This window comes from Mustela putorius, unplaced genomic scaffold (assembly GCF_011764305.1).
Source record: "Mustela putorius furo isolate JIRA1106 unplaced genomic scaffold, ASM1176430v1.1 tig00003962_pilon_pilon_pilon, whole genome shotgun sequence".
In the NCBI taxonomy this organism is placed as follows: Eukaryota; Metazoa; Chordata; class Mammalia; order Carnivora; family Mustelidae; genus Mustela; species Mustela putorius.
The window spans coordinates 1,823,713-1,849,192 of NW_025422106.1; the positions used below are offsets into that span (position 1 = coordinate 1,823,713).

The following is a 25,480-nucleotide window of genomic DNA, read 5'->3' on the forward strand; positions in this document are numbered from 1 at the left end:
GCAGCTGGGGGGCGGGACACAGGAGCTAGAGCGGGCTGGTGCTTAAGGCCTTGCTGGGTTCCAGCTCCAGACTCCAGCTCAGTCTGCTCTGATGGGGCAAGGCCCCTGTTAATGATCAGAGCTACGAAGAAGAGTGAAACTGTTACATCCATGGGTCTTGGGTCCCCCTCCCTTAACATCACTGGGATAGAGAAGGAACCAGAAACCAGTCCTGGCAGGGTCTTCTCCAGGCTGATCTAAGGACCTCCCGGGGTCTGATGGGGCAGTGGGCAGGTTAATCCACACTCTCTGGCAAGCAAGTGAGCCCTCCTCCCCAGCCCTCCCCTGCACACAGTGAGAAGAGCAGACGGCTGACCACACAGTGAGACACACGGGGCAGGGGTGCGGCAGCAGGTGATTAGAAGAAACGGGGGGCTCCTCTCTGCCACCCCCACCCACCTTGTCCTCTGCCTCCCTCCTCAGCCTGCCTCTGGGAACTAGGGGTGCTGTGGAATGCCTCTGTCAGAGACAGGAGCCGTCAAAATACGAAGGGGGACTCACCCATGGGGTGGGACAAGTTAGTGCCTTAAGCCAAGAAGGGGCTGCTTGGGCTGCTCTGCTACAGGGCTCAGCGCCCAGAAACAGGACATAGGGGCTGAGTGACCAGGGGTTCTGGTTTTAGACACAGGAAGAGCCAGCCCTCAGAGGCAACTGAGGCAGGAGCTGTGGCTATAGCGGGGCTTGGGGGGGGGTGATACCCCCTGTGTCTAGACAGGCTGGGTCCCCTTTCCAGCTAAGCCTCCTCCTCTGGACAACCTGAAGTAGTCAGGCTCAGCACAGAGAGAAGGCCAGAGTCTGGGGACTTGTGGGGGGGAACCTGCGGTGCTCAGACTTCCCGGCAAGGGGATAGGATCTGCCTCCAACAAACGCCTTCTTCCTCCTGAGAAGGGGCCTTCAGCCGGGAGGGTTAGGGCCGGGGTAAGCTGTTAACAAGCGAGGGGAGCTGGTATGTCACATCGATGTGTTCACAGTCCGGGACCCTTTCTGCCTGCCCCTCGGGCCTGCCCAGCCTTCTTATAATCACCCGCCACTGTTAGTGACCGAGGCCGCCATGCCACACTGTACCCTTTAAATCTCCAACAGGTCCGCTGGAGGAGGGGAAGGAGAGAAGAGGGGGCAGGGTCCAGGGGCGGGAGGAGAGCACGGGGAGAAGAGAGAGGAGCGTGGAGGGGTGCAAGGAGAAAAGGAAGAAAAATTAAAAAGAGGAACATGCCCGGAAGGACACAGCCCCAGAGAAATAAAAAGCTCAGGAAGGAAACCAGTGAAGGGGGGCGAACACAGCCCCTACCCAGCCCTGGGGGCAGCTGAGCAGACCCGGAGGCGGGCGCACGGGCAAGCCGCACCTCCCTGGAGCGGAGATGGTCCTGCCACAGTCCAGTCTCCAGGGGGCAGGGGCAGGCAAGGGCCCCGCAAGGGCCCCGCTAGGGCAGAGCAGGGAAGCTGGGCATGTGGCCAGGCGTCTGGGACCCTGGAGAATGCAGAGTCCACCTCCACCCCCTCCTCCCCGAGCCCCTGCACTCACCTGAACCTGGGTCCCCAGGGGGCACTGTCCTGCCAATGTTAGGCAGGAGGTACTCAATGTTGGGCACTGACTGAGGCTCCTTGTCATCCACGGGAGTCTGCAAACAGGAGGACGGTCAGCCAGCATGCCCTCAGATGGCTGGACTGTGGTCCCGCAAGCTGGGGTAACTTGAAGGCGGGGCCAGTGACTCCTCCATCAGACCAGGGCTCACCAGGGCAGCGGCTGGCTCTCTCATCCGTCAGGCACTCTTGAGGGCAGCTCCTACATGTCCCCCACTAGGCTATTTTGTGCCTTCTCCAACACCTTGATTAAACCCCCAAAGGCTGGAGCTGCTCTCTCAGCTGAAGGCAGGAGCCGGGTCTCCCCCATTGGACTGGACCTTCCTAAGATCTGTATCTTCCACGTAAGATGGGAAGGTAGGGTTTACTTTTGCTATTGGACTCAGTTTCCTTAGGGTAAGGCTTATATCTCCCCCTCAGACCCGGGGCTCATGAAGGCAAGGACTGTGTCTCCCATTAGATTAGAGGCTCCTGAAGAGAGGGTCAATGTTTCCTCCACCAGACTGGGAAGCCCCACGGACAGGGACCTTGCCCTGCTTGAGTCTTGCTGTCTGCCCTCTCCTGGCCCCCAGCCTGGGATGAGGGCCCACCTCAGACCAGACCCACCCCTGCCCCCACATCACTTACTCTCTCTCCCTTGTCCTCATCATCGCTGAAGAACCAGTCTGACTGCAGAGGAGACAAAAGGAAGTGAACTCAGGTGTGGAAAGGGGCTGAGGGAAGACAAGCTGCACAGTCCAGAGGACCCCGCTCGATGTCAGGTGGAGCGGGACAAGAGAGGGCACCAAGGCGAGGGTCCCTCCTCTTTTCAACAACCTCATTCTTGCCTGGTTACTAGAAGTCCTCAATGGAGGGTGATGAACCCCAGGACCCAACTCCACAGACTATGAGAAACCCTGGGGGAGAGAAAAGGCTGGACCCCAGTGTGGGGAGGGAAATGCAGCCTGGACTGGGAGGGGGCTGAGATTGATAGAGAGCCGGCTCAGGGAGAGATTTGGGGCCAGCTGTCGCTAGACACTGTCCAGGGCACATCACTGCGGCTGGCTCCCAAGTATGGGGGGCAGCAGCGCCATCTAGTGTTGGCTGGGGCCACTGCAGGGAGAAGACTCTTCCTGGCTACCAGCGCTGTGCACCTCTCCCCAATGCTGGGCACCACACTGCGGGAGGTGGGGGGGGGTGGGAATCCCCTCCTCCCCCCAGGAAAGAGAAGTGTCTGGAGGGACGTGTTAGGAGGCTCCCTGAGGGGTAGGCTGGCAAGCGTTTTCGCATAAATGCCAAACAGCATAGACAATAAACTAAAAATCCCACTCTCAAATATGTATTTTGTGAAATTTGAGAATCTTGAAGATGAAACCTTAAAAGTTTTCTGAAAAACAAAAATAGACTGCTTGCAAATGAGCAAGTGTCAGCTGTAAACTAGAACTTTCGGCAGCAGCAGACCCAAGAAGACAATATTTTCGCTGTATCGCTGGACTATGAATGTAGGAATTTGGAACCTAGATTTTTATACCCTGCTAAACTCTCACTTTGAGCATGACCTACAGCTATTCTAAGACATCAAAATGCTTACCGCACAAAGACTCTCTTAATTGTGTACATGAACACATAAAGAAATGACTCCAGGTTGAAGCAGCAAGCTCTGAGAAGGATGGATAATAGCATAGAAAAGTCCATTGTCGATCCAAGCAAGGACACTCATGCACATATACAAACAAACAAAGTATCTCCAAAATGCAACAGATTTTGGACACAGAGGGAGACACCAGTGACAGGGGAGAGTACACAAAGGTAGTTGGCTTTTAGAAGGAAGACAACGAATATTGATGAGCTTTATAAATTGTCAGTGAAAAGGAACATAAGTATGGGCTGTTATGATTGTGTGATCAAACACAGGACGGGCTGTATAAATTGTGTAATCTTCCTATCAGGAAAATAAAAATCAATTCATCCAAAGCAAGGTAGGACAGACTGAAGAGAAATAAAATGAAAATGGTGTAAACAGAAAATGACACTTAAGACAGTTGAGCTAAGCCCTGACAGTACAGAAATTAGAATCAAGCAAAGGAGCTAAGCTCACTGATTGGAAATTAAAACACGCAGAATATCTGGGGTTCCTGGCTGGCTCAGTTGGTAGAGCGTGCAACTCTTGATCTTGGGATTGTGAGTTCAAGCCCCACGTTGGACAGATAGATTACTTTAAAAAGAAATACTGTTTGTTTGGGGCACCGGGTGGCTCAGTGGGTTAAGCCTCTGCCTTCGGCTCAGGTCATGATCTCAGGGTTCTGGGATAGAGCCCTGCATCGGGCTCCCTGCTCAGCAGGAAGCCTGCTTCTCCCTCTCCCACTACCCCTGCTTGTATTCCTTCTTTCACTATTTCTCTGTCAAATAAGTAAATAAAATCTTTTTTAAAATACTGTTTGTTTAAAAATAAATAAAATAAGCATAAAGAAGTGGTTTGGAAGGACACATATTAACCTATTAGAGTGGGTCACTATGGTGCAGCAGAGTGGGTAGAAATGAAGGGGAGACAGGAGACTTGCAGGTTGATAATGACCGTGTGCAATGAACCTCAGTTATTAATTGAAGTCAGGTGTATTATTAACCCAAATAAGTGGTACAGAAGAGAAGTAGGAAAGAGAAGAGAAAATAAGATATCATGCAAGATCTTGGGGAGCGTGGGTGGCTCAGGCTGTTAAGCATTAACCTGCCTTCAGCTCAGGTACTAGGATCAAGCCCTGCATTGGGCTCCCTCCTCAATGGAGAGTCTGCTTCTCTCTCTCCCTCTGCCCCTCCCCCTCACACGTGTGTGCACACAAACGTGTTCTCTGTCTCTCAAATAAATAAATAAATAAATAAAATCTTTAAAAAGAATAACACAAAATCTAAAATCAGTTGTCTCAGGCTCAAGTTCACCTCAGGTAAATGACCTTTCTGAGTCTATTTACTTATCTGCAAAATGGGCATAATAGGACTATCTACTTCTAGAATTGTGGTGAGAATTAACATGAAATCCCATATGGCTATTATAAAAAAAAAAAAAAGACTAGAAATACCAACTGTTGGCAAGGATGTGGGGGAGAGAGGGAACCCTCACACTCTCTTGGTGGGAATGTAAAATGGTGCAGCCACTGTGGAAACCAGTATGGAGGTTCCTCAAAAAGTTAAAAATAGAACTGCCCTATGATTCAGGAATTCCACTTCTGGGTATTTATCTGAAGGGGAAAAAAACAAACAAAACACCAACAAGAAAAGATATCTGCACCCTGACGTTCGCTGCAGCTCATTATTACAATAGCCAAGATATGGAAGTGACCTAAGTGTCTATCAGTGGAAGAATGGCTAAAGAAGACATGGTATGTCTATAAAATGGAATACCCCTCAGCCATAAAAAGAAAGAAATCTTGCCCTTTGTGACCACAGGAGCAGACCTCATGGGCACTATGCTAAATGAAATAAGTCAAACCGAGAAAGTCAAACATCATATGCGCTCACTTACACGTGGACTCTAAAACAAAGAGACACAGAAAATCCAAGCTCAGAGGCAGAGAGAACAGGTCGGTGGTTGCCAGGAGTTGATGGGGGGAGGACCAAGGAGGTGAAGGGGTCAAAAGGTACAAACCTCCAACTACAAAACAGGTAAGTCATGGGGATGTAATATAGAGTGTGATGACTATAGTTGATATCACCATCTTGTCTATTTGGAAGTTACTAAGAGAATAAATCTTAGACCTTCTCATCACAAGGGATGCCTGGGTGGCTCAGTCTGTGAGGCGTCTGACTCTTGATTTCTGCTCTGGTCATGAGCCCGGCCGGTGTCCTGGGATCGAGCCCCATGTCAGGCCCTGTGCTCAGCAGGGAGTCTGCTTGAGATTCTCTCTCCCTCTCCCTCTCCCACCCCCTGCTCTCTCTCACTTTCTCCCTCTCAAATAAATAAATAAGTCTTCAAAAAATTTTCTCATCACAAGAAAAACAACTGTAACTACTCATGGCGATGGGTGGTAACTAGACTTAACAGTGCTGATCCTTTTACAATATATACAAATATCGAATCATTATGTTGTACACCTGAAACTAACATAATGTCACATGTCAACTAGAACTCCATTAAAAATAAATGTCTTGAGAGAGAGAGCGAGCACGTGCGCACATGCCTTGTGAGCAGGAGAGGGGCTGGGCAGAGGGACAGGGAGGGAGAGAGAAGGTCAAGGAGATTCCGCACCCGGTGTGCAGCCCAGCGTCGCGCTCCATCACGACCCTGAGATCATGACCTGAGCCGAAATTAAGAGTTGGACCTTCACCAAGCAACCCTGTCCCTTTAAATTATTTTTTTTAAGATTGTATTTATTTATTTGACAGAGAGAGAGAGAACACAAGCAGGGGGAGAGGCACAAGAGGGAGAGGGAGAAACAGACTCCTCACCGAGATCACAACCTGAGCCCAAGGCAGACACTTAACTGACTGAGCCACCCAGGTGGCCCCCCATTCAAATTTTTAAAAAATAATGAAACACTGTATGTTAAGCGCTCAGTACTACACACTACTAGTGTAGAATAGACATTAGCTGAAATTACAAAAAGGTGCAGTCCCCAGGGACAGGCTGAGTAGAAGGAGCCCTGAGAAGCCAGTGTTTGCGGGTGCCCAAAAGTGCCGTGGGAAGCCAGAGGTATGAAGGAGGCTTCCAGGCATCCCAGAGTTCTCTGGAAGAATGCCCGCCAGCTGGTGTACACTCAGTTCCCTCTGCCTGCCATGAGTTCTCCTGTCCCTGCCTGGCTAAATTCCTTGAGGCCATTGAAGACACTGCAGGGAGCCCCCAGCCATGGTCCCAGCCCCACACCTGGGGCGGGGTCTGGTCCTCCCATGGGGCTTCCCTGGCCATAGCCCAGAAAATGAATGACATCTTCCCTGGGCAACGCTCCTTCGGAGCAGGGCCTGGCTTCCATCCCCTTGGTCCCAGCAGGTGCACCGGGCTCCAGCGTGGAGTAAAGCCCGTGAGGTCAAGCATGGCGATCTCGAACCCACACACCAAGTCCTAGCTGCTAGGGGGCATCTGGGGTCTTTACAGCTATTAACTCATGGAAGCCTCCCGACTACTTCGTGAGGTAAGCACAACCACTCTCCTGCTTTGCAGACGAGAGAGTCAGTCCCTTGTTCGAGGTCACACAGCAGGCAAGGAACAGAGGCAGAGATGAACTCAGCCGGCTGGTCCCAGAACCAGAGCCCTCCAGCCCTGCTTCACGGCCTCTCAACCAGGGTGAGTTGGGCCCCTGGCCCCCCAGGGGACATCTGGCAAACACAGACATTTGCATTTGTCAAACCAGACGGGTGCTCCTGGCATCCAGCCAGAGATGTTGCTAACCATCCTCCAATGCACAGGACAGCCCCCCACAAAGAATGATCTGGTTCCCAAGGTCACTAGTGCTGAGGTGGGAGCTAGTGTGCAGGAGGGATCATCACATTTGTTGGGTGAATCAAGGAACAAATGCTTCGACATTGTCTTTGTTTGTGTTTCAGGTGGCTTAGTGAACATGGTCATGGGTTGGCTGGCGACTTGCCACTGGGAAGGTGACCCCCTGGGTCTGCGCACCTCCACTCTACCACGATCGTGCTGTGTGACCCCGGGCATGTCAGTGCCTCTCTCCACACCCGTTTCTGTGCACTGTGCCACACAAGGATGGGGCTCGGCCCCTTCCAGTGCTGCTGTCCAAGAGTTTCACAGGGGACGGGAGCCCCCAGTAGGGAGGCCAGGTGACAGCTGCGGCCGGAAACCCAGCAGGAGGTCATGTCTCCCGCGATGTTCAACCACCCACTGACTGGCCACAGGCTCAGGGCCAGAGCTGGAGTGCTCCCTGCCGAAGTCCCATCCGGCCTGCCCTCACGACTACGCTGGCTCTGGACCAGAGAGACACCGGCAAACTTGGCTGGGTGGACTCCAGGGGACTCGGGGTGGGGGAGGGGAGCTCATGCCCTTGACAACTGTCCTGGCTGATTATGTCCAAGTGCCAAGGAGGCAGAGAATGGAGAGGCCCCAGTTCCAGGAGGGCCCAGGAACGAATCCCTGAGTGCGAAAGCCCAGAAGAGTAGGACCTCAAAAGCAACCCATTCATTCATTTGCTTAGCAGACCCTGAGTGTTTACTATGTTGCCAGGCATGAGGCTGGACGCTGGGAAGAGGACTGCAAAAGAGACAGATGTGTTCTTCCTCCAGCCACCCCGCCCAAAGGAGGGGCTGCCATTGGCTGGGGGACCCCCTCCTGGGGGTGTAGGGGAGGTAAATGGACACACATTGGGCCTCCTTTCTCCCAGAGAGTGCTATTCCTGGCACCCCAGCTGACCACAGGCCTTGGGCTTCCAAGGGTTTCCCTAGGAACCGTGGGGCCTGTCTCCCTCTCTTCTGCACTGGCACTGGCCCAAAGCACACACTCACGGAGGCTCCAGGGGCTACCTGTTGGGCCGGGGAGCTGAACTTTTCCAAGGGAGATAAGCTGCCCCAGAGCGAGGCCACTTGAGGATCCCTGCCCCCGCCCCTTGGCCCTGGCTTCCCTCACAGCTCTGGAGCAGGCTCCCGGGCTGGTGTTCCAGTGTTAGCCTGAGAAAAGGCTTCCATGTTCCCTCCTGAGGCTCAGAGCCTTCACCACCCAATAAAGAAAGGAAATAAGCAGGCAGGGCCAGTCAGCAGGACCAAAGTCTGCCACCCCGCCTCAATTGGCCAGCCAAGTCAGCTCTAGGATGAACCCAGGAGTCTGACCCCCCAGTAGAGGCAGAGGGAAACACAAACCTTGGTCACACAAAGCTGGCCTACAGTCATGGGGCTGTCATTTATTAGCTGTGTGGCTTTGAGCAAGTCATTTTGCCTGAGCACCCGCTTCCTCATCTATAAGATAGAAGTAGCATGACCTGGTTTCCCTTCCCTAAAGCATCTGTGACATTGCAGAGGCCAAGGACCCCGTTTCCTTGGCCAGATGCCAATATTATTTCTCCTGGCAGGAAGGGGTTTGTTCCATCTACCGAAGATAGGGAAATTTAAAAATGCAAAATCTATAATTGATTTTAAAAAAATCCCTGAATTCCCCAGAAGGGGGCGGTATTGTTCTGGGTTTGGCTCTGGAGGACCAAGGCCTCCTGCGCCCCCTGTTGGCTGTTCTAGGTTCTCATCCTATCAAAGACAGTAACCAGAATCCTTAGAGACAGGGGGCTGGCAGTGCCTCCAGTCAGCCATGAGAAAGGAGGAGACCAGCCCAAAACATAGGGGAGCACAAGTGCAGGAACTGGCCTCATTCCTTGCTCTGCCCTGCCCCATTCCCCTCCCTTCCTCTGGGCATCACCCTTTGCTCCCCGAAGCTGCAGTGGGGCCGGCAAAGCAGAGCTCTGCCCCCACCCCCTACGCCTGTCCACCTGTCTGCCTGTTTCTGCCAGGACAATTCTCCTGGAGGCCACCTTCCAAAGGTGCCCCTGCACTCACCCCGTGGCTCGCCAACCCAGCAGCATCTTCCCTGACCTTCCTCTGCCCTCTGACCCTCACACGTATCTTGGAAGCTCAGGGACGAAACATCCTCGAAAGAAGGATTCTAGGCTCCGTTCCTGTTTGGTCTGGAAACGCAGCCCATTGCTTCTGAAGGGCATTTGCCATCCCAGGAGCACTTGCTTATGCTGCCTGTCCTTCCCCAAAGGCGTGTGGGAGCGAGATGGCTGCTTACGTGCTGGATCAGCGTCTCCACGATCTTATAGCGATCTGGCATGTGGGTCACCATGTCCGCCATGTTGTCCTCAGATGTCCTCACCAGCGTTGGCCCGAAGACCAGGGCCAGGTTCCTGGGCTCCATCTGGGCAGGGGAGGAGAGCAGGTCCGCGTTCACACCCCCGTGAGCTCTGACCTCCAGTCCCCCAGGCATCCCTCACTGTGGGCCCCTCACTCCCAAGGCCCAAACACATCCGGGGCTATGCCTGGCTTAGGGGATAGACTCCTCCTTGTTGGGCATGGAGATGCCTGGTAAGTAGAGCGCAGGCCAGATTTCAGCCTTACTCATCTCTAGGCCTGGCAGCCAAGGGCAGTGGCCAAACTTTTCACCCACACTGTGCTAACAGTGAGAGACCCTGGAATAGGGGCCTGCTGGAGGTTCTAAGGGTATTTTAAAACTGGAAGAGTTCCTATAGCTCCATTCATTCTCCCTGCTGCAGAACCAGAAGATATAGAGGCTTGATTATAAAGATGCAATGTGGGGCGCCAGGCTGGTTCAGTCTGTAGAGCGTGTGACTCATGATCCCAGGGTTGCAAGCTCGAGCCCCACGTTGGGTGTAGAGATTACTTAAAATAAATTCTTTAAAAAAAAAAAAAAGAAAGAAAGAAAAGGAAAATGCAATGCAAGGGATTCGAGCTAGATCCAAGGATTGATTTCCATCAGACACAACGGGACTGTGGCTCTCTGCCTCTGGGAGACCCTCAGAAACTCAGGAGATGGCTCTCCCCGGGAGAACTCCAGAGGGGTGGGGTGGGGACAAGATGACCTTTAAGGAGGAGGGCATGCCTAGAGGACCTTGGGATTACCTGACCCAGAGGAGCTTAGAGTATGCTGAGAGGACCCTCTATGCTTCCTTCCCCCACATTTCATGCCAGCGTCCGCCCACCTTGTTTTTCTCCGAGTGGTCAGCAATGGTCTTCAGATGCCCCACGAGGAATTTGAGTGTTTCATAGTAGTGTCCTGGGAGATCCCGGATCTGGGGGAAAGCAAGAAGGGACACGGGGCTGTGAGGGTCTCCCCACCTTCCCATCATACCCCACAGGGGTTCCCACTGCCGTATCTCGGGGGTCTGGAAACCACCCTCTAACCACCCCTGTTGGAGAGATGGAGAAACTGAGGCCCAGAGGGGAGAAGGGCCTCTCCAAGGTCACAGAAGGAACTGGTGGCACTGGACTCCAGGCCTCCCAGGGCAGTGGCGCTCCCCCAGCCTAGTCTGCCCTTTGCCTAAGGCTGTCCCTGCCCCCTTACCAGCTTCCGGAGCCTCTTCAGCCGCTCTCTTGAGTCTTCGATGCGATTGGCCTCAATGAAGTCGTTGTATTTGTCTAGAACACAGTGAAGACTCTTTAGAGAGGCAGGAGGCAGTCCCTTTTCCCACTCTCAGGGGGTGCTGCTTCCAAGCTGAGGAGGCCCAGACTGTTTTAGTTCGGGGGGAGCTCCGTAGCCTCATGTCCACGTGACCAAATCCATGACTGCGACACTCAGGCGTGCACCTGACCTGGGCTAGCCCAGGTGTGTGTGTTTGGGAAGAATTAAGACCTGAGCTGCATGCTGATACTGGAAGAGGGGTCCTTGCCCCAGTGTCTGGGACAAAGACACCACAAGGTCAGAAGAAAAGGTTACTTAGAAAGAGGGAGGGCCCTATCAGCCTCCAGATGCCCACCCCACCTGGGTCAAGATGTCCCCAGAAGAAGCCCAAGAGGAGCTTTAAAAAAATGGAACGTGGTAAGTTTATTCTAAAATCCATCTGATGAGTAAATGCATAAGGATAGCTGAGGATAACTTGTAAAGGAAAAATGACGAGGGGGGACGTGCCCTCTGAGATACTGAAATGTACTTAAAACCCAACACTGCTAGAGCCGCGTGGGACTCACAGGGAGAGCTGACCAAGGATGGGGACACAGAGAGGAGGAGAAGAGGCCTCATGGATGTTTACTATGGACAAAAGCAGTATTTCAAATCAGTGGGGGAAGAATGGAGGTATCAATAAATGTCCCTAGGACAATGAGTTATCTTCGACTTCCAGCTCACATAGTATGCAAACAAATTTAACTGCATTCAGAGCCAAATGTAAAAATCATTAAAATACCGAGAAAAAACAAGAAAATGTCTCCACAATTGTGAAGCCTTCCTAAACATGAGATGTAGAATCTGTTAAAGACCAACAGCTTTGACTACACTTAAAATAATTGTTTCCGGGGCGCCTGGGTGGCTCAGAGGGTTAAAGCCTCTACCTTCGGCTCAGGTCATGATCCTAGGGTCCTGGGATCGAGCCCCACATCGGGCTCTCTGCTCAGCAGGGAGCCTACTTCCTCCTGTTTCTGCCTGCCTCTCTGCCTACTTGTGATCTCTATCAAATAAATAAAATCTTTTTAAAAAAAATAATTGTTTCCAATTCCTTACAATGCAAAGTTAACAGGCAAATGGCAGATCAGGAGCAAACATCTGCAAAGCCTAACAAAGGGTTAATACAGAGCTTGTGTCCTACAAATCAGTACCAGAAAAAGACAACCCAACAGGAAAATGGGCGCACAATCTGAACAGGAAATTAGAAGAAACAGAAAAGTCCAATAAACTAATGAAAAGATAGTGGATTTCCCTAGTAATGAAAGAAACAAAAATGAAAACAGCAATGAGATGACATTTCTCTTCCAATTAACAAAAACGTAAAATATTGATAACATCCAGCGTTGATGGGGGTGCATGGAGGCAAATTCTCTCCTAAGCTGTTGGCAAGAGTGTGAAGTAGGGCTTTCTTCTCCGAGAGCAACTTGACATTAGCTTCCAAAATGCCAACCAGGACTTTGATCTAGAAATCCTACGTCTAGGAATCTACCTTGAGGACACCGATCCAGGTGTGCAGGGACACATTTCAGGAAAGTCTTTGCAACCATTTTTGTAAGAGCAAAAATCTGAATGCAACCTAAATATCCATCCCTAGGGGAGTGATTAGGCAAATCATAATCTATTCAGACTATGGACAAATATGTGGTTGATTTAAAAGAAGAATGAGGTAGAGGTCTTTGTACAGACATGAATGAGTCGCAAAATTAGAAGCCTCCTTTTGTTTTTGGTATTTTTTAAAAAAGATTTTATTTATTTATTTGACAGAGAAAGATCACAAGTAGGCAGAGAGGCAGACAGAGAGAGAGAGGGAAGCAGGCTGCCTGCCAAGCAGAGAGCCCAATGTGGGGCTCGATTCCAGGACCCTGAGATCATGACCTGAGCCAAAGGCAAAGGCTTAACCCACTGAGCCACCCAGTCGCCCCTGAAGCCTCCTTTTGTTAAGGACAGCAGCCTATCAGGAACTTAAAATAAGCCACGGTGGGAAGATTTGTACTCTGGTAACTGAAAAAACACTAAGAATCAAGGCTTTTTCCCCTGGAGAGCCAGGTGTTCCATATTTGTCAACGCATCAGCGAACTCACCCAGCTCCCAACCCTATCACTGCATGTATGTCTCCGTCATGTGTGTAAGACGGTCTGGGAGGAAACACAACAGACCCGACAGACCATCAATAAGCAGCTCAGCAAACGGTTGAGAGCCTGGGCTCTGGAGTGTGCCTGGGGCCGGATGCTGGCTCTGACATGTACAACCTGTGCGACCTTGGCCAAATCTTTTCCTCTTCGTTACCAGTGGAGATAATGGTACCTGGTGGAGCTGTTGGAAGGAGCTTGGATTGGCACGCAGCCAGTCCTCAGAAAGTGCTAGGATAACCTCTGGGGACAGGGACCTTGGCGCTTTCTTTACTTGTATCTATACCAAGACTGTGACAAGCATGTGTTTCTCTTACATGGAAACAAAAACCCGAAGACTGAAACCAACAAATCCAACTGAAAAAGCGATTGGAGCGCAGCACGGATAGGCATCCCTCCTCCTTCCATCCTCCAACGCCACCTGCTACTCACCGTCGGTGAAAAGAGGCTCAGGCAGCTTCCGGAAGAAGGACTTGAGCAGGCTGCTGATCACATTGAGGTCTTGCCAGCGCTGGGGAGAGGGCAAAGACGTCAGGCCCCAGGCAGGCCCAGTGGGGCACCCATGCCTCCATGCTAGTCCAGCCCCAGAGTCCAGCCCAGCCCAGCCCAGCCCAGGCCATCCCTGGGGTACACTTGCAGCTCTGCCCAGACCAGAGATCTCGGGCTAAGAAGACTCATGGTGTGGGGGTCGGGGGGGAGGCGGGTGGCAGAACAGTCCCCAGCTAGGTCCTGGCCCCTTGACCAACCGGCTCAGCCCCTCCCTGCTCCAGCAAGCCCAGCAGACTCCAACATTTGCCTACCCATAGATAGTACCAGCTACCTTCTTTGGTGCCACCACTGCAGGACAGAAGTGAGCAAAACCTCCTTGGTGATTGGAACTCTTTGGGCCTACTAGCACACCCTTGTGCCTCCCAGGGTCCCCCATTTAGCAGAAAGTCATCCTTGGACACCCTTCCCCTTTATCCATGACATAGCAGTTGCTCTCGCCTGGCACCTTCCTGTCTCACGCCTTTTGTACTTGATGATTCCCTCCACTAGAACTTTCCTCCCCTACCCTCACAGGCCTGGCTCCTCACCCTGCCCAAAGGTCACCGCCTCTGGAAGGCCTTCCCTGACAGTGCCAGCTAACACAGCCACCGCTGCCACCACCCTGTCACCTGAGCAACAGCCCTTTGTTTCCTCCATGGCACTTGCTACACTTTGTCACTGCTGTATGCTTTCGTCTCTTTGTCCCTGCCTATCTGCCTGATAGGACTGCAGCGCCATGAGGAGCAGGGATCCTGTCTGTCCCGTCCCCCACTGTGTTCCTGCCACGCGGTGAGCTCAATCAGCCCAAGCACTTCAATGATCTAAGACAGTAGTTCTCCCCAGCAGCAGAAATCACGCCCTCAGGACATTTGGTGATACTCTAGAATCACTTTGGTTTCCGCGAGTGGGGGAGAGGGGTTGCCACTGGTATCCAGCGGATAGAGTCCAGGGTGCTCTTAAACTTTCTGTGATGCCCACGACAAAGTCCCGAGACCAAGAACTATTCTGCCGGAAGTGTCAAGATTGAGAAACTCTGTTCTAAAGGGTTTGTCTCTACGTTGTCAAATGCAAGAAAGAAGCATGGCTGGGTCTTTGGGCCTTCGACCACCAGGGGGCACCACCGCCCTGCGTAAGTCAAGGGTACCAGCCTTGCCAGGAACTACTCAGAGTAACACGGGCCCAGAAAACAAGGTGAGGCTCTCCACAAAGACACCCAGCTCCACAATATGCACGCTCTGTACAATGGGTCCACAGCTTAATGCCACACCATCCCACAAACAGTACCTCCCCTCGGGCTCAGGAGGAGTTACAGGTACCCTGACCACAACACTTCACCTCCAGGGCACCTGGGTGGCTCAGTCGCTAAGCATCTGCCTTCAGCTCAGGTCATGATCCCAGGGTCCTAGGATTGAGCCCCACATCAGGCTCCTTGCTCAGTGGGGAGTCTGTTTCTCCTTCAACCCCTCTCCTCTGTTCAGGCCTTCTCTTTCTCTCTCTCTCTCTTTCTCATAAATAAATAAGGTCTTTTTTAAAAATTTAAAGAGCAAAAAACAAAATCAAACACTTAACTTTCAGCAGTCCGACAACAAAGGAAGAGACCGACGTCTGAGACAAAACCACCCACCCAACACACTCTGGGCCCTGACTTGGGCCGGCGGCCCACCAGCTCTGGCCATGCCTCTCCCTGGCTAAGGCCCAGCAAATGTGCTTCGGTGCATACACGCCCCTACCCAGTGCAGCTTCTGCCCACCTGCCCTGTCACCTTCTATCCCTGAGGCAGGGCTCTTCTCATCTCCCAGCTGCCAAACCCACAGCTTCTGGACCCCTCCCCTGTGCGTGTATCCACCCCCCAGCCCCATCCTCACTGGTACCCTCTCCTCCGAACCATGTGGAGCCCAGCCCTTCCTCCTACCTCCCACCTCTGCCCATCCAGCAGCTCCCTCCATCGTCCGGCTTTGCGCCCCAACTACACCCATTCTCCAGCCAACTCTTGGCCATCACCCCAAATCTGGGGGGCCCCCTCCCTAATTCATCCTCCTTCTCCAGCCCTACTCCCCAGTTTCTGCCAGAGACATACCATCAGCCCCAGCTCAAATGTTGGCTCTTCCCTGCGCCCCCTTCCTCCCTCCCATGTGGCCAGCTCTTAGAGCTGCTCCCATCCCCCCGATTCCCCTGGGACCCCCGTGTCCTCCTGGCCCCTGGCACTTCGCACATAGCAGCAATTTCTCCTGTAGATGCCCTGCTTTGCGCCTCCTTCGTTCATACCCACCAGGCATAAGCTAGAGCAGACCCCACTTTTGGCTCCCCGTTGCCCATGGAATCAAGATCAAAGGATTCACTGGAGCCATCAAAAGCCCTCTGCCTCCTGCCCTGCGCCTTACCCTCCCCACTGCCAAGTCCAGGAAGGAGGAAGGAGGTGGGTCCATTCTCTCCCGACACCCAGGCCCTTCTCTGGGGTTTTGAAAAATGTCATCGTTCCCAGCCGGAATGAGCTTCCGGTCCACCTGCCTCCTTCACTTTCATCTTTAAAGATTCCAACACTCAAGTTTCCTGCCTGCGCCAGCCCTCAGTGTCTTCTCCTTCCTCATCACACAATCTGGTCCCTGGTCAGATCAGCCTTTTCTCTCGCCTCCTATCCCACATGGCATGTCTCCCCATTTCCTCCCCAAGGGCAGGAAGACTGTCGCGTATCACAAAAACCTATCACGACTCATGGGACTTCACTGCCCAGATCTGTGGTCTTCCCAAACATCTATCTCAGCAGAGCCCCTCTTCTCAAACATGAAAACCCAATATGAAAATAACGGACATTAAAAAAAACAGAACAAAGCAGACTGCTCTAGTTCAAGCCAGGATGGGGGCTCCTGACCTGCTCCTTGCCCCCCACAGCTCCTCTGGGGAACACAGTTTGAGAAACACTGGCCCTGCTGCTGCAAAAACTCTTGTTATTTTTCTTGTTCACACTGAAATACATTTCTGGCTTTTTTCCAGCTTCACTGAGCTGTAACTGACATGTAACTTACAGGGAGCCCTTAAGTCAGGCTGTAAGATTCCTTCCCCTGCTGCCTCTGTCTCCCCTGACCAGCCCTCCACCTCCCTGAAGTGCTGGCTGCTCCAGAAAATACCACATGCTCCCCCTCTCCGCCAGGGGTCTGCAAACCACAGCCCAGGGCTCCAGACCAGCCCGCGGCCTGGTTTGTATGGCCCTGAAGCTAAGAAGGGCTTTTCCATGTTTAAAGGGCTGTGAAGAAAGAGGAGGAGGAGGAGGAGGAAGAGACCGAGTGGTCTAACCAACACCTAGAGCGTTTGCCATTTGGCCCTTTGCAGAGAAGGTGAGTTGGCTGCTGGCGACCCATCAGAGCCCACGCCTTTGCCCCAGCCATTCCCCCAGCCTGGAATGGCCCTACCCGGCTTTTCACTGGCATTTAGTGAATGGCTATTCATCCTCAAAGTCCCAGAAAGGATTGCCGTCAAGGGCTTCCTGTCCGTGACTGGGTCTATCTATCCAGCTTTGGCCAGGGTCATGCCCATCCCCAGGACTAGCTTGCCAGGGCAGGTCCCGCCTCGCCTGTCTCGGGGCCCTGGCCTACTGCCAGGCACATTGCAGGGTCCAACAAACACCAGAGAGACACACACACACACATCGCCTTGCCCCGCTCCTCCGCTGTGCCCACCTCATCCTGCAGGTTGATGTCGCCGGGCCCACGGTTGAGCTGCTCCTGCAAGCTGGACACCACTGCATTGTTGCCTGGCACCCGGTAAATGCCTGTGGACTCCAGCCCCCGTGCCTCTACAATGCGACAGCATGCGGCCACGATCAGGGGGACCCGCTGGAGACACAGGCAGGGCAAGCATGTTAAGAAGGCGAAGGGTAAAATTCCCCACCAGTGGGCTGGAAGAGGTGGGAAGGCCAAGGCGGGAGCAGAGCAAGGCCAGAGCTGCTGCTGAGAGCCCTGTGCAGGGTAGGGGAATGGGGGGACATAGGCTCTCACAGCCTCCAGTCCTTTCCAGCCTGGGGGTTAAACAGAACACCAGAGCCTCGCCGAGGTGTGCGGAGGAGCACCAGCTGCATGCCTGGGGATTCTGGGCTCTGCCTTAGCTCTGCTGTCTCCTCCCTGGGTGCCTCCCCAGCCCTCCAACTGCTGTGTCTGCGAGATAGAGAGCTGGTTTGTACCTCCCTCAGCTCTGGCCTTAGGTACCCTGGGCTCCCCCATTCGCTGCTCACTCTAGAGTATAGTGGAGACTCACCTGGTTCTCTATGGCCGGCTGGCATTCCTCTAGCCGGACCCCAAATGCCCTAGGGGCTGCCTTCTTGTTCTTCTTGATGATGTTGATACCCCAGGGGGTTTTGGGAGGGGCGGCACTGTCATCTGGGGTAGGGGAAGGCAGACAAAGCCAGGGTGAGCTGGGGGGGCCTGGGCAGGGGCAAAAACCACACATGGTCACACACACTCACCCATGTTTGGAAATAGGGGGGCTCCATCAGAGAAGCAACTGGAATGCTGAGGGCTGATGGGAAATTATATCCTGAGAGAAAGCCTAAGAGATGAGGGTGTGTTTTCCCGAGGACACAGGCCTCAGAGTACTGTAAGGATTTCTATGTGGTCTCGAGGGTTAAAACAATAAGGTAGGAGCCATAGATTCTGGTATAGCCAAAGAAAAAACTTTCTCCCAGCCTAAAGTATATAAAGATGGAAAAGGATGCCTCCAGAGAAGATGGGTCTCCTGCTCCTGAAGGGACACAAGCAAACACTTGGAGGCTACCCAGCTGGGATGTCATGGAAGGAAATCAGGTTCCAGGCCCTTCCAGCCCTGAGACTCTGAAAGCCCCCAGACCCTCCCAGGCACATACCCACAGGCACGCACATAGGCCAGCACACATACACACACACACACACACACACAAGCCCACAGCTCCCACGCACACACAGGGCTGACCCTTGGCCTCCTCCCAAGGCCCCACCGTCCCACATGCACGCACACACATCACACCCTCAGCAGCCACACCTTCCTACCCTTGCTCCCTGCGGGCTGGTCCTGAGTCCTGAGGCCACGTGCAGTACTCTGTTTGAGGAACTCAGACTTGAGGCCCCCCAGGCCACGAGAGATTTTGGGGGAGGAATCATCTTTGGGCCCAGAGCTATGGCTGTGTAGGAAAAGGGGGAGAGGAGAAGTCTTCATCTGGGGTGCGCTGCCATGCCACGTGCCCTGGCCTCCTGCTGCTCTAGACCCCCTCCCCAGCCCTGAAGCAGTGGCCTCAAGGCCCCCAGCATCTTGTGTGCCCCCAGCAAAGGGGGACTCGAGGGCTGCCCTCGGGCCTAGCGGTGGGCCAGGAGGATGGCCTCTGTCCCGAGTGCCCCTGCCCCCAGCCAGGACTGTCTAGGAGAGCCGGGTCTCACCTTACTTTGCGATAATCATTAAGCTTCTTGCTGATCAGAGCTTGGTTGGCACAGCCGGGGTCCTGGAGGAGAGCAAAGAAAAAGTAGACCCCATCAGTGTCCACAGCCAGCCGTCTCCGGTCTCATCCCTGGCCCCTGCCTCCACTTCGCGCGCCCCCCCCCCCACTCTCCTCCACCTGCAGGCTGGAGGGCTCACACCCTAGAGCGAGAAAGAGCGGGGCTGGACTCCCGAGCACCCCCTCACCAGCTGTGTGACCTAGAGTAACCCACTAACCTCTCTGAGCCTCAGTCTCTTCCATAGCAGCGGAAGAGATAATAGGGCAACCTCAGGGCTGGGGTACAGAATTATGCAGGTGGCACTGATAGCATTCCTGGCAAGGCACAGAGAAGGTGCCCCATGACAGCAGCGACTGCAATAAGGAAGGTCACTTGGGACCCCTTGACTAGGCCCTGCTGGGGGACAGCCCGGCCGGCTCCCCGAGAGCAGGGGCCATAAGTTCCAAGGACTTGCCTCCCTACAGCGAGGAAAGGTAATGTTCTGAGGAGAGCAGAGCCTGGTTCAGCAAGAAGATGGGTCTCCCCTCAGGGAGAGCAGGTCTGTGGCCCAGGGGCTCTGTACTAGGGCCTCTCTCCCCATGGCCCGAGCAGGAGCACACATGGCCCAGGGCCCAGGCCCTCCATCCTCAGGCAATGAGCAGCCCGAGCTCAGGCCCTCCGTGTCACTTTGTTCCAGTGTGCTGGGGCATCGGGGTGTGGGCACCTGGCCAAGAGGGCGAGGCAGCACCGACACCCGGGCCCAGGCTCCTAGTGTGTGGCCGCAGCTGCCCAGGAGGGGGTGCCGTTTTAAAATTACCCTGAAATGCAGGCCAAAGCCCTTTGGCTCAACCAGTGCAGCCTGCTGCCAAAGGCCAATCCCCTTGGCCTCCTCCCAAGGTCAATGTGTTCATGCCCTGCTGACAGGCTAGCCCTGTCAGCAGTGCCAGCCGCTGGCCCAGGGGCACCTCCTTCTGTAATATCCTCCAGAAGAAACCCCTGCCTCCTGATACCCCATCAGAGGTTGGCCTGGAGCTGACCTCTCTGTGCCAGAGCCCGCCCAAGGCGGTAATAATAATTAATAATGATAATAATGATAATAATAATAATAATAATTAGTGCCATTCCTCCAGTTATTATGGTTCCTGCCAGCCAGGGAACCCGGAGGATGCCAGGTGCTCTGGGAGCCACCGTCTGCATGTTCTGTTCACACGAAAGCCCGGGGGATGGGGAGCTGCGAGGTACACTCCTGTTAGCCCACTTCATGGACAAGGGACTGAGGCTGAGAGAGCTTAACAAGGTACACTGGCAGGTGAGGGGCCTCCCTGCCCCCCTCCCCTCGCTTTTTGCCACCCCTGGCCTAGGATGGGCGGTCGGGCCCTCACCTCGCCCTCGGCCCTGCTGTTCTCTCGGATCGCTCTGATCCAGCCCAGCATGTCATCCCGGTCCTCAGCCTGAAAGAGATATTCACAGAAGTCAGCGGTGGTCAGCCGGAACACGTGCCTCCTCTTGGTCTCGCTGTAGGAGATGTCCACCAGGCAGGAGCCGATGCAGACGGGCGCCGCCTCGTCCTCACCTGCGACGGCCGCCGCCGCCCCCGCCGCCGCCGGCCCGGGCTCCCGCCGCTCCTTGCTCAGCGAGAGGGAGCGCGCCCGCAGCGCGGCGTACACCCGCTTCCACTGGCGCAGGCCGCCGCCAGCTTTCTGCAGGGAGAGACAGGGAGAGGGGGAGGGGGAGAGACGGGAGGGGGGCAGGTGTGAGAGGCCCGGCCAGCCCGCCCCACCCCAAAGCCTGGGGAAGAGGGGCCAGGAAGAGGGGCCCAGAGGAGAGCTGCCGGCAGCCACAGAGGTGGTGTCCCAGCCCCTGGCACACACCCCTCCTGCCCAGCCCCTTCCCTGCCTGGACAGCCCCACCCATCATTTTCGGTGCAACCCCCACCTCCAGAGGGTCCAACCTTCCTTTCAACACTAGCATCTTTCAATAGTAGCATTAGGGGCATCGGCCCCCCCCACAATGCCCCACAGAAGCTGGCTGCCCAGCGGGGTCCACCTTAGGTAAAATCCTTGTAAACCTTTCCTAGTCCACACACTGCCCCTGCACAGCCAGACAGGTCAAGAGTCATCCATGGGCACCTGATCTCCCTGCTCTTCCGCCTCTGGCTCAAGGCTCTACTCAGTATCCTGGCTGCCTGGGCCCCCTGTGTTGCTGAAGCCAGTGGCAGCTTCTCTGACCTCCCCAGCCCTTTCCTTAACCCCTCTGAGACATGTGGCCTGGCCTGCTTCTCCTTCCTTCTCTAAACCCTCTCTTGTCATCCGGGACCCCATCAGTGCCCACTGCCAGCCAACTCAGGTCTCATCCCTGGCCCCTGCCTCTGCTTCGCCCAGGGTCCCAGTTTTTCCTCCCAATTCCAATGACTCCTTCTCGGTCTCCTCCACTGGTTTCCCTCCCCGCAACATCCTCACAGCAACGGTTCTTGACAGGGGTGAATGGTGCCCAGGGGACATCTGTCTGGAGACATTTTCAGTTGTCACACCTGGGGAAGTCCTATGGCATCCAGTGGGGAGAGGCCAAGGACGCTGCTAATCACCCCCACAATGTCCAAGATAGCCCCCCCACAACTAAGAATCATCCAACCCCCATGTCACCAGAGTTGAGGCTGAGAACCTGCCCTAAAGGGGGGGGGGGCCTCCAGAACTTTCTCCTGGGTTCCCCTGTCCCTGCACGCCTTTCCCATGATGTCATCTGTGCCTGTGGCTTTAAATCCTGTCTGTCTGCTGATGGTACTTCCCAAATTCCCAACTGTATCCTTGGTCTGGCATCCCTCCTCCCCCCGCCACAGCCTTGCACCTCCCTGCTCAGTGTCCCCACTTGCTGTCCCCTAGGTGCTCTGCATACTACCTGCTCCCCATGGGCCACTTGCTTTTTGTCATCAAACTTACTCTCCACAGCACCCCTCCCCCAACTTCTCTAGCTCAGTAAATCCACCCAGATGCCCAGAAACCTGGGAGTTGCCCTTGACCCCTCCCTTTTCCTCGCCCTTGACATCCAATCCATCAGAAGGGCACAGCTGCTCTGCTTCCAAAATACCACCTGTCTCCATCTTTCCTGCTACCTACACCACCTTGTCCACACCACCAACCCCTCTTACCTGCACTACTACACAAACCTTCCTAGTCCCCACCTTTGCCTCCTATAATCCACTCTCCAACCAGCGTGGGGCTTGAACCCATGACCCTCAGACCAAGAGCTGCACACTTGACTGCCTGAGCCAGACAGGCGCCCCTGCAGCTGTCATTTTTTTGTTTTAAGATTTTATTTACTTATTTGAGAGAACATGAGAGCGGGGATGGTTGGAGGGAGAAGCAGACTCCCCACTGAGCAGGAAGCCCGAGACATGGGGCTGCATCCCAGGACCCCAAGATCATGACCTGAGCCAAAGGCAGATGCTTAACCAAAGGAGGCCCCCAGGCGTCCCTGCAGCCACCATTCAGAAATGCGAATGAGATCCCACCTCTCCCCTGCTCAGCACCCTATCCTGGGCTCCTGCCGCCCACTGCAATCAAATCTAAGAACTTCTGTGATGTGTCCCTCCCTCTCCAAACTCGATTTCTCCACCGGCTTCTTTCTCGCTGTGTTAGGACACAGGGGCCTTTTCTAGTGAACAGGCCAAACGCTTCCTTTCTTGGGGCCCTTGATCACGCTGTTCCTTCTGGCCGGAACTTCTTTTCTCACTTTTCTGTGTGGTCTCCCTCTTGCCCATTAGGCCTGAACTCAAATGTCACGCATATCACCTCCTCAGCGAGGCCTTCACAGACCCTGTTTTTCTAAAGCCTGCTCCCTGTTACCTGCAAACATAAAGGCCATCATGTGACCCAGTTCATTTTCCCGGGGTGCTTACTGCAACTTCCCATTACACAGGATATGGATCTCTCCAATAAGTGGTAAGCTCCTGGGGGCAGGGAGCTTATCTCTCCTCTGCCACATCCAAGAGCCTAGAGCACCCACAGGCACAGGGTAAAAGCTCCTCAAAATTCACTGAATAAACGAATTAATCGTCCTCGGAGCACACTGAAGGCAGGGGCTCCATCTCCTCCCATTGGGCCAAGGGCTTCTCCCTTCTTTGGGCTCCTGGTCTACCCACTCCTCTTCACCCACCATGGGCCTCTGCCCTCCGAACAAACCAGGTGAGGAGTTTCCTCGGCAGTAACACAGCCCCATCTGGCCACAAGCCCTGCCCACCACCATAGAGCTGCTGGTCCCAGGCAGGACTGTCAAAGCAGGAGACAGCATGGCCCTCCAGGGGATTTTTTTTTTTTTTTTTTTTTTTTTTTTTTGTATCAGAGTGAGGTGGTGGCAAGGGGCCCCTGTGAGACCAAACTAGCTGAGTGACCTTGGACAAGTCAAGTCCCCTCTCTTGGCATCAGTGTTCCCTATTGGTAAAATGAAAAGTGCACTAGCGGGTCTCCAAGGTTATGTCCAGCTCATGCGCTAGGTCTGTGACTGCAGGGACCTGTGACACCCGTTCCCCCTTGCCCGACAGAATAGCCTCTGAAAGGAGCTGGGGGCTAGATGGAGGTCGCCCAAGAGACACTGGATTTGCTAGAGCAGATAACAGCTGGCTGGCCATCGGTTCCCCAGACAGAATAATGGCCTGCAGCAGACTTGAAGACCCCTCCCCTAACTCCCAGGTCACAGCAGCAAGGGGACAAGGGAAACAGGTCCTGGCCATGCCAGGAGTGGAAGGCCCTGTCCTCTAGAACGAATCAGTGAGCAGGAAGAGGCCAGCTCCCCTCCCTGCCCAGGAGACACTGTGCTGGGCCTGCCAGGAGCCATCCAGAGCTGGAGGCCAGGCTACCTGGTGGCCAGGAGTCAGTCGTTCTCCCCAGGCCCTCCAAGGGGCTCCAACTTTGGGCTGACAGGTTTTGTCCACCCTGGCTCCCCTTCGTCAGACCACACAGCTGGTCCCTGCTTCCCTCCTAGGTGACCCCTCACCAAACCTGCCCCGCTAGGGCCCTGGGGCTCAGGGGAAGGCCCCATCACCCCCATAGCCATCAGCTGCCTCCTCTATCCTCTCTCACCACCTAGCCATCAGCAAGCCCAGGCCATCCCTTCTGCAATCTCTCCAAATTGTCCCTCCCTGTCGGCCCCATGCCAGGACCTTGGTCAGGGCCCCCACTCTCGCTCACCTGGACAACGGCAAAGCCATTATCTTCTCCTGTCACGGGCATGACCCTTGCCTCCTAGGCTCACATACCTCCCACCCCCATTGGAACCCCTGCAAAGGCTTGCCATGTCGGGGGTGAGGTCCTGCGAGCAGGCGCCAGACTCCCCACCTCAACATCCCCCTCTCGGCCTGGCTCGCAGTCACCTAGCACACCCTCCGCTCTGCTCCCCCACCACCGACCATCCAGGAGGGTGTCTCCACTGCCTGAGCATTCCCCTCCCCCCCTGCTTTGTGGATTCTCACATACCCTTCACGTCACAGCCTCCTGGACACCTTCCTGCAGCCCTCCTAGACTGGGGTCACCTCCTACACACCACTCTGCTCCACTCATCCCCTCTAACAGTCACACACTGGCAACCATGTGCTTTCTCGGCTCATCCTCAGCCCCAGCAGGGCAGGACTGGCCTGGCCCCCTCTCCATGAAATACCCAGAACCTTGACCGCAAATCCGGAGCTTACCACGAACTCCGCCATTACCATGGACTGGACAAGGGCAGTGCTGAATGTCTGCCCCGCCTGGCCTCCCCGGCTCACTTCCCCTCACACCAGCCCAGGGTGCAGAATAACCCAGAATGTCCCTATCTTAAAGATTGGAAAAGTGAGGCACAGGGTTACAGGGGCTGCCCAAAGCCTGATGTTGGCCATGAGTGGCCGGGCAGGAACTCCAAGTCTGTGTGACTTCCCCAGGTACAAGACACCTAAAAGGCAGGACGGAAAATTCCAACCACAGCAGAAGACGAGCTCCCTGGGCCAGGCCCTGGGTACACTTTTGCTCAGGTTAACTCATTTAATCCTCAGCAATGGGGTTATGTGTGCTAGGGGTTGTTGTTAGCTCTATTTACAGATGAGGAAACTGAGTCATAGACAGCTGAGTCATCCCAGCTGCCCCAGCAAGGCATGATGCTGTCAAGGGCCAAGCCCAGCGTTATGCTAACCACTCTGCTCCCATCTGCCTGGGCTGCGTCTCCTCCTTCCTCCTCTGCCACAACCCGGCCTGGAATGGCCTCCCCACCCCGAGGACCCAGGGGCCCCGCCCTCTCGCATCAGGATCCTGTTTGTTTCTCCCTGCCACCCTCGGGCCCAGCCATGTTCATCGCTCACCTGGATTGCTGCAGTGGCTCTTACTTGGTCTTCTCGCCTCGGCTCGGCCCCTCTCTAATTCATTCCCCAGGAAGCCGAATCAAAGGGGCCCCGGAGCTTTCAGTGGCCCTCAGGATAGAGACTAAAATCGCTCCTTGTCCTGCAAGACCCCTGAAAAGGCTGACCTCTGCCTTCTTTTGGGGCCTCAGCTCCCCTAAGAGAATCGCCCTGGCCTTGCTCCCTTCCTTTCCCTGAGTCCCCGTGTCCATCTTTGGGGTGATCCACTAGCCAAGGCTCCCTGTGGGATGGTTCTGTCCGAATTTCAGGCATGCTGACCGGACCCCTTGCACCACAGAGCCCATCTCTCTGATTAACCTCCTTTTCATGA

The 25,480-nt window shown here is 54.5% G+C and overlaps 1 protein-coding gene across 4 annotated transcripts in view; it reads right to left on the reverse strand.

Moving 5' to 3' along the window:
- Positions 1-25,480, reverse strand: part of ARHGAP23 (Rho GTPase activating protein 23) — a 78,266-nt gene that overhangs the window by 6,915 nt on the left and 45,871 nt on the right. For all 4 annotated transcript variants that reach the window (XM_045069980.1, XM_045069979.1, XM_013062507.2 and 1 more), the window contains 11 exons: positions 20,174-20,491; positions 18,756-18,817; positions 18,372-18,502; positions 17,605-17,726; positions 17,031-17,186; positions 13,261-13,339; positions 10,604-10,677; positions 10,242-10,331; positions 9,314-9,439; positions 2,248-2,289; positions 1,562-1,658 (listed from right to left, as the gene is read on the reverse strand). In XM_045069980.1, the coding sequence (XP_044925915.1) occupies positions 1,562-1,658; positions 2,248-2,289; positions 9,314-9,439; positions 10,242-10,331; positions 10,604-10,677; positions 13,261-13,339; positions 17,031-17,186; positions 17,605-17,726; positions 18,372-18,502; positions 18,756-18,817; positions 20,174-20,491 (1,297 nt within the window). The remainder of the gene's footprint in view (positions 1-1,561; positions 1,659-2,247; positions 2,290-9,313; positions 9,440-10,241; positions 10,332-10,603; positions 10,678-13,260; positions 13,340-17,030; positions 17,187-17,604; positions 17,727-18,371; positions 18,503-18,755; positions 18,818-20,173; positions 20,492-25,480) is intronic.